General features: G+C 41.4%; 1 protein-coding gene across 1 annotated transcript in view; it reads left to right on the top strand.

Moving 5' to 3' along the window:
- LOC111873428 (ras-related protein Rac1) overlaps positions 1–12,641 on the top strand; it is a 36,245-nt gene extending 23,604 nt beyond the window's left edge. The window contains exons 2-6 of the mRNA XM_023868152.2: positions 4,501–4,572; positions 6,275–6,392; positions 8,233–8,295; positions 9,100–9,234; positions 11,540–12,641. Of these exons, the coding sequence (XP_023723920.1) occupies positions 4,501–4,572; positions 6,275–6,392; positions 8,233–8,295; positions 9,100–9,234; positions 11,540–11,695 (544 nt within the window). The 3' untranslated portion in view covers positions 11,696–12,641. The remainder of the gene's footprint in view (positions 1–4,500; positions 4,573–6,274; positions 6,393–8,232; positions 8,296–9,099; positions 9,235–11,539) is intronic.
- Positions 12,642–12,925: the final 284 nt, after the last annotated feature.

A 12,925-nucleotide genomic window follows, 5' to 3' on the forward strand; every position in this document is an offset into this window, starting at 1 on the left:
GCGTGGAAGCATGCTGTGCTTCGAAAGAAGAGTCCCGAAATGATCAAAACTTTTCTTTGTTTCCTCGAATGAAAAGAGACATGAAAGGAAAGCGTTTTGCTGATGTTGCTGAGGTGAAGGAAAAAACGACGGAGGCGCTGTAAATAATCCCAAAAGATGAATTTAGACAATGTTTTGAAAAATGGAATAAAAGACTAGACAAGTGTATTAGTGTAAGTGGGGAGTACTTTGAAGGGGATTGAAGGTTTGTGCTTAAAATTTGAATAAATAAGTTTAAAAAAAATAAGTTCGGTTTCTTTTGGGTACCCCCTCATAGTTAGGGGCCGTCAACAAAACAGTCTATTATAAATCGATTTTAACATTTTGATAATGCAGTAACGAGATATATATTCATAAAAAATTGATGGATGATCTTTGTAGATCGAAACACGTAGCGGGATGAAAATAAAATAACTCGAATTGTAACATTTTAATATCGATTTATAATCGATTGTGTTGACGATCCCTATTTTTTTTTTTTTTTATTAGTGGGGTGGGACTAAGTCTCTTGTACTGCGGCCACTTGTGGCCTATTGTACCAACCCCAGATGATAGGTGATGGTGATTGTGGAGCAATTGGTGGACTGAAGATCGGCAGGGGAAACCGAAGTACTCGGAGAAACCCTGTCCCAGCGCCACTTTGTCCACCACAAATCCCACTTGACGATCCGTAACTATACCTTTCATATGTGATACACAACAGCATGCCAAAAGTAAAGACGCTATCCCGTAAAGGCCGTGGATGCCCATAGGATCGTGAGACGTCAAGGCTCCCAAATTTTCTAGACAGTCGGCTCACAGATGGCGGTGAGATTGTCAGCCTTACACGTCGGCCGGCCTTTACTCCCCAGGAAGATTCCTGATAGAGGTTGAGTCGACCCCAGGGCCATAGTGAGGCCGGAATGATTAGGTCGATTGAAGAATCCGATGACCTCATCGGGAATCGAACCCTCCGTCGTCCGGCGTGTAGCATAGTGCTTCAACCAACTACGCTACCGCGTGGCCCCGCAGAAAATAAAGGATGTTTAATCATGCTGCCATTCGAGACTGTACAGTCTGGTTAACTGACAGAGTTGTAAATTAACTCACAAAAAATCAAGTTTGAAAAGATTTTTTCCAGGTTTGCGAGAGCCGTAATATCTGTGAGTTGTAACGAGGCGTTCTTGCTGGCGTATCGCAAAACTGGACGCATCAGTCGACAGGAAAACAAGACGTCAAGATATGCCGTGTTCCGCGAAACCACAAGACGTCAAGGAAAGTGCATGCAATGCGAATGATAAAGACATTCCACTTCATGTTGTCTGTTTACTGAAGTAAGATATCTGGGCTTATTTTACAGAATGCAAGATAGGTTGAACCTGAGAGGAATTTCCCTAGAACTTCCAAGAGATCTGTGATAGAGGAGTAGTTCCAATCCTGTATTTGTAATCAAAGTCACTGGACGCGATTCGTGGCCAACAAGTTAGCTCAGGCGGTAACGTAGTGTCACTTGCACTCGGTTCGTATCTTGCTTGGGACAACAGCTGCCCTGAATGTGGTTTGTCGTGCTTTCGTTTATCTTGCAGGTGCAAATGTTAGGATAGTAATTCAGATTAGGCCACAACCTCTTCCGTCCATATCATTTTAGATCATTAATCATCCTAACATTGAATGCTGTACGGTCCGAGTTGCCGAGAGCGTTCGTCATCCAGCTGAAGCCAGTCTTGGATTTTTCGTGGGTGGTTTCAGTCTCTCCACCTGCCCTCAGCACAGTCTGAAAGTCCTCTTGCTCCTAGATGCCTCGTGTGTAGATGCCTCTGACATTAAGGGAGGATTATGTTTCGACCTAAGAGGGAGGAAGTGGTAGGACGTTGGAGAAAAATGCATAATGAGGACCTCCATAACTTGCACTCTACGCCAAATATTATTAGAGTGATTAGTCGAGGAGAGTGACATGTACAGGGCACGTAGCACGCAAGGGAGAGACGAGAAATGCGTACTGAGTTTTTGCAAGAAAGCCTGAATGAAGGAGACCACTTGGATGACATAGATGCAGAGAGGGTGATAATATTAAAATTGATCATAAATAAATAGGGTGAGCTGTGGATTTAATTCGTCTGGCTTAATATAAGAATCAGTGGCGGACACTTGTGAACACGATGACACAATTTTCAGATTCACAAAATGCTGCGATTATTTGACTAGCCGAACAACGGTTAGCTTTTCAGTAAGGACTCTGCTCCATTCAGTTGTTATGCTTTCGTTGAACAAAATAGAGTAAACCCTCGCTAGTTCTCAGTAACCGGGGGGGGGGGAGGTCATCCGAATTAACCGATAATTCGGAATAATTAAGCAAAAGGTGGCCTTAAAAGGCAAAGAAAAACTTAGGACACGCATAAATGGAACACTTAATCACATAAGTAGTGTTGATGAAAAAAAAACGCTCTACAGCCTTTATTTAAAAACTATAAAATGAAAGTACATTTATTCATCGGTAGAAGACTCAGAAGCTGTACCTGTTGCTGAATGTAATAATGCAGGTTTGAAGATACTATCAGGTTTTGTCAGAACAGGCAAAACACTCGTCGGCCTTTCTAAATGCCATGTGTCTTTCTCCTGGGTTTAAAGTAAGTACATACTCAACTGTGAACAGCATAATTCATATTTCGATCCAGATTAACTGTAACCGGATTAGCGAAGGTTTACTGTACTCAGAAATAACGCATATTATAGAGGTGTCAGAAATTACTCCTATGAATTTTTGTATTGAACGATCCAGGCCGTAGAATCTAGGATGAATTTCATGGTCTCTCTATATGTGAAACTGAAATCGCAGGTCAGTTCAGAGACCTGAGGCGCTCGGGACAGAGACCGTCGTGTTTCCGAGAAATATGGATGTCATTAAGCACAGAAATGTGGCCTGCAAACAAGCTTTTCGTCCACCCTTCTTTTGCCCAACACCTGAAAATATTCCGTCGTCTGTTGCTCGGCAATACACCCGACACACATGTAGTGCGTGTAGTCTAAACTCACTTTTAAAGGGTTTGATGTTCTCATTGCTGTGGTTAAGAAGAATTCTATCTTCTTGCCACCCGCTTTCATGCTGGTTACTTGCTTCGATTATTCTTCGACCCTGAACATGGAGGTGACATGTTCCTCCGAAAGATCCGTTAGGGTTATATCCCAGGTGATAGAACTCTTCATTCTTGAAAGGTTTTGCTGTTAATGGTATGAGGAGGAGCGCCCCATTTTTCACGTTTCTAGATCTGGCCGCTCTCAACAGAATTGGTCGAGTCCACTAACTCAGATAAGGATTTTAGAGTGTGTGTGGATTATAACAGCGGCTTAGTTACGGTGCGTCACCCTTCCTCCCTCCCACAATTCTGCTGGTAGCGATACGTGTATCAGATCATGCCCAATTCAGAGGCCATGCAGAGAACACAGCATGTAATTTTCTGTCACGTTTTAATTGTGTTTACAACCGGCAGTGTGTAACGTGTTCATTTGCTGTTACACATTTTGTAAAGTACGATACATTGTGACGAATCCGGATAGTTGAGTGCAGTGACTGGGCTACAGGCTGTACCACTAGGGAATCGGGGTTCGATTCCCGGCAGGGGCAAAAATTATTTCTCTTCCCATCTTCAAGACCGGCTCTGGGGCCCACCCAGTCCCCTGTTCAGTGGGCTGGGTGCCCTGTCTCTAGGGAGTATAGTGCGGTTGTGGCATGGACTTAAGCATGCCCCTCCTACTAGTACCCAGGTTAAGAATTCGTGGACCTATATGTCCACTCCCCCATACGTCTTCATGGCGTGGTGCTTAATTAGGCATAGAGACAACATTATCATTTTATGTATGTTAGTAGTGCTCTCTGTACCAAATGACAACATTGATTGGATTACAGGCTCTCTATGTCCATCATACGCACATCATTTAACATCTCTTTATCATTTCTAACAGCTGTCTGAAGGTGCCTAGTAAAACTAAGAGAAACTTGAAGAGTATTGTCACCTGAGTTGTAACCCCTCATGGTTCTGAGAGAACTTGACTCGGCCTCTAACAGAAATGGGTACCAGGAATCTTCTGGGGGGTAAAGGGTGGCCAGCGCGTAAGGCTGACAACCTCACCACCATCTGTGAACCAATTGTCTAGAAAATGTGGGACCCTCAGTGTTTCATAATCCTATGGGGCCTCCAGGCCATTACCTTTTTACTATTTGTTCATAAACAAGACTTGTCCATGAGGTCGTCTACACGAGGTATGACGTACTGTGATTCAGTTACCTAGTAAATATTGTTTCGTCATTCATTGAATGGAAGTTGTGTGATAGTAATTGAAATAGCGGGAGGCTGTATATGTTGAACTGATAGGATAGAGCAGGACTCATTTGTGGTGTCTTGGCAGATTGAGAACTCGGATGTGGACCAATTGGTACCACTTTGCTCTGTAATTTTATTAATGCTGTGTTTTGTTTCCTTACAGTGCGGTTGGTAAGACGTGTCTACTGATCAGCTACACCACAAATGCCTTCCCTGGGGAATACATCCCTACAGTGTGAGTGCACATTTGTCACTGTGTAAGGTTTGGGTTCTCACATCAGTGACTTGTCACTGTTTCTGTCACCTGGCATGTGATGTCGTGTAGCTCATTAGATAGTTACTGACATTTCATAGGAACAAACTGCCTCATCCTCATGCTGAAGATATATATCCCCAGAAGTCTGTAAACGTCTACCAGACTACACATTGTCACATACAAGAAGACAGTAACATTAGTAACTTATCAGTATCATCATTCTGTTAACACTTTCATGCCACCTGTCAGAAAGAACCCATGTGGACATATGGTATACAGCAATGGGGCTGTAGAAAACCATCAAACACAAAAATAATTCAGAGACCTCAATCCAAATTCTTGCACTCAGTAACTCGAGCACCTCGGTATGTCTCCAACTTTACTATCCACAGCGATCTGCAAATCCCGTTCTTCGTGGAAGAAATACATAGTTTGTCAACTCTCTACCATCAAAGCATACTCGGACACAATAACAGACCAGATGTAGAAATTAGCAACCCACCAAATGCAAGAAGAAAATTGAGGAGACAGTGGCCATCTGACCTACCCCAACCCGCAGATGACAAAGATTAAAACCATCATCATTCCTCTACAGGGCCTGTCAGAGTATCATCAGTGGATGAATTTTCTACTCAAGACATGTACTTGGAACAAATTTACTTATTACTTCACATTATCAAGAGTAGATTGTAAATATGCTATTAATGAAATAAAAAGATCTGGCAGAAGCGAAGAATTCTGACATCATTTTCACTTACAGGTCAACCATCTCCCTCCAAGTTTATGAATTTACTTCCAAATTATGATAGCATGCTGAATACATGTATGCTGATTATATTCTTTGGCAGTTCTTGTAGCAGTCCATTTGTAGGAATAGTATGTGGCAGGAGTTACAAATTTTCCCATAGCAAGGTCGTTTTTCCCACACACACATTAATTTGTAGCCGGTAGGAGTGAGGCTGCAAAGAGTCAAATGGGGATGGGCTCAATTGCAGCACATCAAAAACATGGCGCTGCGCATAAGACAGGAAGTGTATCTGGATAAGAATGTGAATAATTAAAAGTGTTATACATTCACCTACACAGTCAAGCAAAGGAAATTGTTAATCATCGGCAAAACAGCTCTTTTTTGAGCTGTAGGCTTCCTTGGATTTTGCAACAGTAATTTTTTTTTATAGAGTAAGGTCATTTGCCTGTCATCCAACCCTCAACCTGGAGGACAAGGTCTCTGTATTTATATCCCCCAGGAACAGGGTGGCCCAGTTATACCTCCAGGCACATGGTTACCTTTTTGTCGTCTTGTGTAACTCATAGGGCTACAGTGGAAGTATTTGAACCCACCTCCATACAGGGTGATATTATTAATATCTGTGTGTGTGTGTTTTCCCTCAGAACCACAGGCCCAGCCCTCCCTCTCCGTATATCCAGGTCACTTTTCCAAATTTCACTTACCACATCTACGCTGAAGATGGAAGCAGTAGGTTCCTTTGAAACAATGGTAATGCACCAGACTACATGGTGCCATATTTTACATATTAAGCTTTACTACATGGTGCCATATTTTACATATTAAGCTTTAATATGAGAAGACTAAGGTGGTAATCAGTGAAATTGCAGGTCTCATTCCCAGTGCCAACTTGTTATTTACAGTGTGCTTTGTAAATTCCAATATTTGTTTCAGATTCGATAATTACTCAGCTAATGTTATGGTAGATGGCAAACCAATCAACTTAGGATTGTGGGATACAGCAGGACAGGAAGACTATGACAGGTTGCGCCCACTATCCTACCCACAGACTGTGAGTACACTTACTGTGTATCTGCTAAGCATTTGCTGCTTATGTATTACCAGCAGTTCAGAAATGTATGAAAAAAATTTGAAATGAAGAAACCTTTTGGAACAATTGAACATAGGTGGGAGGGTAATCTTATAGTGAAGGCATGTCCAACTTCAAACAGGTTGTGATTGACTTTTTAGTGTCAAAACTGCCAGTGATCTACCACCCCTCGTATCATCATACCTCGCTTTAAGCAAAAATATTGGTAAAAATAGCAACGCATGATGTTTGTTGTAAAAGCAACATACATTGAAAGTACAGACTACTTTAACATGTATTTTCCCTTCAAAATCTGAATATAATCATATTATATTACAAGTGACTTTAGATGCTTTTCACGTATAATGTCCTTATAGGCCTCTGAGATCGACTCGTTGGACATGCCTGTTATAGTGGATCTTAAATCGGGCATTGTGGTATGGACAGGGTTCATCTGGCTCAGGATACAATCCAGTGATCAGTTTCCATAAGAGATCGGGAATTTCTTAATTAGCTGAGTGACTGTAAGCTTGGAGGAGACTGGGGCTCAAGTTTGTGAAGAGAAGTGTCTGGAGAAAAGAGAGAGAAACATTTTCATAATTCATTTGCTTGAAGCAGTATGCTACAAGCTGAAAGGTCATGGGTTCGTTTCCCAATGAGGTTGTTGGATTTTTCAGTTGACTTAATCCATCCAGCTGTACTGGGATTGACTCAGCCTCTAACAGAAATTAGTACCAGGAATCTTCTTGGGGGTAAAGTTTCAGCGAGCACATGAGGCTGACAACCCCATGGGCCTCCATGGCCTGTTACAGGGATAGCTTTACCTGTTACCTGGGAGTAGGTGATTTTATATTTTCAGACCGAACAAGTTTCTCTGTATTCTGTTCGTGTATTGAGATGCCCTTGGTTGAAATCTCAGCTAAGACTCCACCTATTCTGAGGGAGCTGTTTCACGCTGTCCGTCATTCTCTTCAGCCAACTACCACCTCAATAAAACTGGTTGCTTGCTTCCTGATCCTTTTGAATTCAGCCTGCATCAGTCTCAGCAGTTTACTGTCAGGACACAATCGTGTTAATAAACGGCATGCAAACTACACGTACATCTAATTGTCTGACATCAGGGTTGTAATCTGCTTGGTCATCCCTGCATACACATTTCAGTAATACTATTATGTGGCTGTCCTATCATCGACACATTAGAAAACTGCTGTCAAGGCAACACCAGCAGATTAAAATCAGCTAAAAAAGAACAACTGAAAAGGATGTCAGATTTGAAGCTTCCATTTAAATTGAATGCACCAAAATCTTCTCAGGTGATCTGTTGCCACAGTGAAGTTACTGACCAGTGTTTTGGAGGCCTGCCCCATATCCATAAATTGCTGATATATCTGCCATTTTAGGTCATTCTGCATGTTGACTTTGATGATGGAGAGAGATCTCCAAATCACTGGTTGTTAACTCAGCTTAGTCATGACTGAGTGTCCAAGAATATTTTCATGAAATGGCTGAATTTTTGCTCACCAGCTTGTGAAATAAGCTCTTCTTAGTGTTCAAATTGTTGCTGCTCCTACCACCTCTCCCTCTCCTCAACCCCAGGTTTGTAATTGGGAAACTGCCTCAAATGTCCACTGAATATGAGGCTCTGTGGGCCCCAGCGCCTGTCTGGACACGTGCTGGTACAGAGGACTCTTCCTAGCTGGGTATCATACCACGGTGAACTATTGAGCTATTTAATCTCCTCCACCTGTATGGAATTCTGTATGAACACCAGAGTTTCGCAGTGTTAACTCCATTTTAACTGCTTTGTTTTGTTTTCTTGCAGGATGTTTTCCTCATTTGCTTTTCACTAGTGAACCCAGCGTCATTTGAGAATGTAAGAGCAAAGGTAAGGGGTAAGTCCAGGGTGTGTTCTGCCAGGACATTCTGTTGGTATTACTAGTAGCAGGAAATTTAAAAATGTGAAGGTGGGATCACCTGGCCTAGCATGCAGTTTGCACCAAGTTTAATGAAAATTTGTCAGTCAGTTTTGAAGCTGTTAAGGTGGGACAGACATGGACACACAAACACAGTGACATTTTAAGCTTAACCTTTTTTTTTTTTAAGTCAAGTTGAGGTAAGAAGTTGTAATATGTTTTATGATGCTTGTACAAAGAAGATTTACAGATGAACAGCCTATTTCTATGTGAAACTAGCACTTCTGTTTCATTAAGATATGTTTCTGGTGCATTCATAATAAAAAATTGTGAGAAACAGGTATTACCTTTGCCTCTTCCATTTGCATGTAACAACTCAAGAGCTGCTAAATGAAGTTTTATGAAGTTTGGTATTTTACTGAGATCTGTCAACACATTACAAATTTGATTAAAATCAGACATCAGTAGTGGGCATTTTATATGCATTTCAAGCAGAAAATATCAAATGTGCCAGAATTGTTATGCTTTGTGTACATTTCATGGTGGTGGCTGTGAAGAAAGCCATCTTCTGGGATGTGGCACCACGTAGATACTGTCTTAACCGACGTTTTTGGAGATGTCAGCATGCTGGTTCCTTGCTCGTGGATTTTTTTCTTCTACCCTGAATATGGAGGCGGTACGCTCCTCCGAAATGTCACTTAACGCAATATCTACATGGCGCCACATCCCAGAAGACAGCTTTCTTCATTTCATAATTTGTTTTACACTGTGCACAGTGGTACCCTGAGGTGCGACATCACTGTCCAAGTACCCCCATCATCCTTGTTGGCACTAAGCTCGACTTGCGAGAAGACAAGGAAACGATTGAGAAGCTAAAGGATAAGAAGTTAGCCCCCATCACATATCCTCAGGTATGTACTTCTGGCTTCAGAAAGAATGCAGTGCACATTTCTGAAATTTCTGTGCCAAGTAAATTGGCTATGGTACATGAACTGAGTACCAATTGATGTGGCTGATCTTCTCAAGTTTTTGTATCAGTCACTTGCAGCTGCTGTTTCTTACCTCATCTCTCCTATTATCTGCCTTAACCATCTTTTATGGTACCTCATACTTAAGCAGCTAATCTAGAAGTCCTGTGTGTTCAACAAGACCTCCAGTATGGTCATTTTTGATACAGTCATATTTTAAAAATACAATCTAGTGATTTTTTAATGTTGACATAACCGTCTACATCATCAAACAAGTTTTATACACAGTATAATCCTTATTAGTTTGTAGAATTTGCTTGCTGCATGCTTCCTTGCTGATTTCTTTACTCCCAGGAAGATTCCTGGTATTCATTTCTGTTAGAGGCTGAGTCGACTGCAAGGACAGCAGGGTCAAAGTGTCCATGGAAGGATGTGGTCAATTGAAAAATCCAGTGACCTCATCAGGAATCAACCCGTGACCTTCCACTTTGTAGCGTATTGCCTCAACCAACTATAGTATTGTGTGCCTCTCATCATGACATAGTACTTAATTAAGCAGAGGAACAACTGAAGGGCTTTAGTGCATATTGTTGTGCTTTCTTTACGTCTGCCATCTGTCTGTGTCAGCCTACTGTCACTTCTTCCAGAAAATAACGAAGCAGATGTTGAATTGTGGAGGATGGCAGTGTGAAAGGTGTTATCCATGCTTTTGTCATGTGAGCTCACAGTAAAGTTACGGATAATTCTGCAGGCTAGTCATACCAAGAATTGGAACAGTGGCTTGCTCCCTGGACACATTAGGATGGACCTGTTGCTTGCCATGATATGTGACCCATTTTTTTTAGTCATTTGTGTACATAAGTGTCTCATCTGATTTGACAGTTTGTTTTGCAACTCAGGTTCACATATATTTCTTATTGTTTTTATGTCATTGATATTAGAGGCAGCAGTCAGCATTGAACCTGCTGTCCTTTTGATATTAAAATACGTATCGTAATGGTAACTGTGATAGTCTTTTGGTCAGAATACAGGCTTCTTGGTAGAAGAATTTTAGTCAGGCTCCTGCCACTATATTTATTCATATAGTGGTGATCAGTTATCTGGAGGAGAATAGAGCAGACTTCCAGAATACTGTATGTGTTGTTTCTTTTTTATATTATTGCTAGTGGGGCGGGACTAAGTCCCTTGTACTGCGGCCACTTCTGGCCTGTTGTACCAGCCCCAGAAGATAGGTGAGGGTGACTGTGGCGCAATTGGTGGAATGAAGATTTGCAGGGAAACCGAAGTACTCGGAGAAAATGTGCCCCAGCGCCACTTTGTCCACCACAAATCCCACTTGACCAGACCTGGGATCGAACCCGGGCCGCCGCGGTGGGAAGCCAGCAACTGACTGCTTGAGCTATGGCGCACTGTATGTGTTAACTTTCACTGTTGATTATGCACAGTGTTATGACAGCCAATGCATGCATGTAGTTCAGCTGGCCCATTATCACATTTTTGCAACACAGATAGCCCATTCTCCAAATTAAGAAAGAGGGCACTGGGGCCTGCGTTAGCAGGGGGTTTAAACCCCTCTATTTCCTTAGGATGTTGTGTCACATGGCAAAAACCATAATCTTAGCACTTCGTGAGGACCTCACACCTCAGAAATTTGATTTGAACTGAACTAAAGTGAAGTTGCCCCTGTGCTTAGTTAATTTGGCACTATGCTATAGCTCAGGTGGTTAGTTGCCAGCTTCCTATGTTCAGTTTCAGGCCAAATCATGTGGGGTTTGTGGTGTGTTTATGTGCAGGTTTTCTCTTGAGTACTTCTCTTTCCCCTACCAGTTCATTCCACCAGCTGTTTCACATTCATTAATTATTCTGTCATTGATTTTATATTCTCTCTGATTTATACTGACAGTGTCATTAAATAACAAACTTAAAGAAACAAACTGATAAAAAAATCATGCCATGAAGATATGGCGGAGTGGAGATAACCTCAGCATTATGTGGAGGTGAGTGCTCATCTTCATGTCCCTACCATATCACTTGAGGGAAAGAACCTCTGGTGCCCATTGGCAAGGAGACTGAGTAGATCCCAGGGCCAGTGTGGACACCAAGGAGAAGGGAAAATCTTTTGTCCCAACTCAGAATCATACCTGATTCTTGACTGTTCAGTTGATAGCCCATCACTGTACTGACTGAACTATCTAAGCTCTGATCTGGACATAAAACATGCCACGTTTCAAATTATGTTCTTTCACAGGGTCTAGCCATGGCGAAGGAGATTGGTGCTGTAAAGTACCTGGAGTGCAGTGCATTAACTCAGAAGGGTCTGAAGACGGTATTTGATGAAGCGATTCGGGCCGTCCTGTGCCCTGTTCTCCAAGTGAAACCAAAACGGAAATGCATCTTGCTGTAGACTGTAACAGATAATAATGAACGATTGTTTGAATTCCAAGCTGTGGTGACAGTGGAAGCCAGCCTTAATGCAGGCACAGTGCCATTGATGGGGCCATGTCGTGCAGTTGCAGAACCAACTTAATGTTTCCATTGGATTCTGTTCACCTCTTTCTTTATGAAGGGGTCTGCTGATCAACAGATTTTTACCTTAAATGTTCTTCCAGTGAAATTTATTTAATGATGTTCATGGAGACGAAGTTGCACGTCTCTTCTAACAGAAATAGAGCGTTGACTTTTAGAGTACTCCTTAACAGATGTAATGATTTTTCTGGTGTACTGCATTAAAGAGTGGCTTGTTTTTGTTAGGAGGTCTGTGCAAACAGCTGGAAATGTCCTCTGTCTTTCACAGATATTTTTCCACGTAATCTATCATTTTTGTAACTTTTTTTGTGAAGCCGTAATAACTTTTCTGGAGAAACAGATTCCCATCACTGTTGTAGCTTAATGGAGCTGTTTGTATTGTCACATGTGCATCATTATGGGTAGCAACAATTTATATAAATGGAAAATAAACCTTTGTTATTCTTATTCTCATGATTTTTATTTGAAATCTCTTGCTATGGAGATGACATGTTATGATCCAAGTGCAGTGTCATCTTCAGTTTAATTTTGCAAGAGCTGAAAGTTTGCTACTCTTCCCTTCTGTCTTCAGGTAACTAAGCGTGCAACATTCTGTAATGAAAATGTCATGGAATTTTATTCCATGCTTGTTCCTTGGTTTTACTCTATTCTCAGAATAGACAGTGGTTGTTTCCTTTGTAATTGAAGTTGAAACTGAGTTTTAAAATATTCTATTATGTGTTTTTTCCCTGTAAACAACGTTTGAAGTCAATATTTGTTGCACAAAATACAAAAGATGTTTGTGGCCAGGAAGTATGAAGAACAATATGATTTTACAGCAGCATGCAGAGTCATAAATACTGTGGTGCTTTGTATGGTAATTGTGGTTTAGAAAGGTTTGCCATGATAGAATGTGCTCGTTGGGGCAAGTCAAGCAGGATTCTCATCATGAGAACAAAAATGGTGTTTGTTTTTGCTTTCATTGTATCTGCCTTAGCTTATTCACTTTTTGTTCAGATGTGACACTCTCAGAAGGCTTTATTTTCAGTTGCAATGAGTGGCATTTCTTCAAGATTGTCATTACCCTGAACTACAGTGTGTCAATTTTGATTCTATTGAAATTTCATTT

The sequence above is a fragment of the Cryptotermes secundus genome, unplaced genomic scaffold, assembly GCF_002891405.2.
Source record: "Cryptotermes secundus unplaced genomic scaffold, Csec_1.0 scaffold276, whole genome shotgun sequence".
Classification (NCBI taxonomy): Eukaryota; Metazoa; Arthropoda; class Insecta; order Blattodea; family Kalotermitidae; genus Cryptotermes; species Cryptotermes secundus.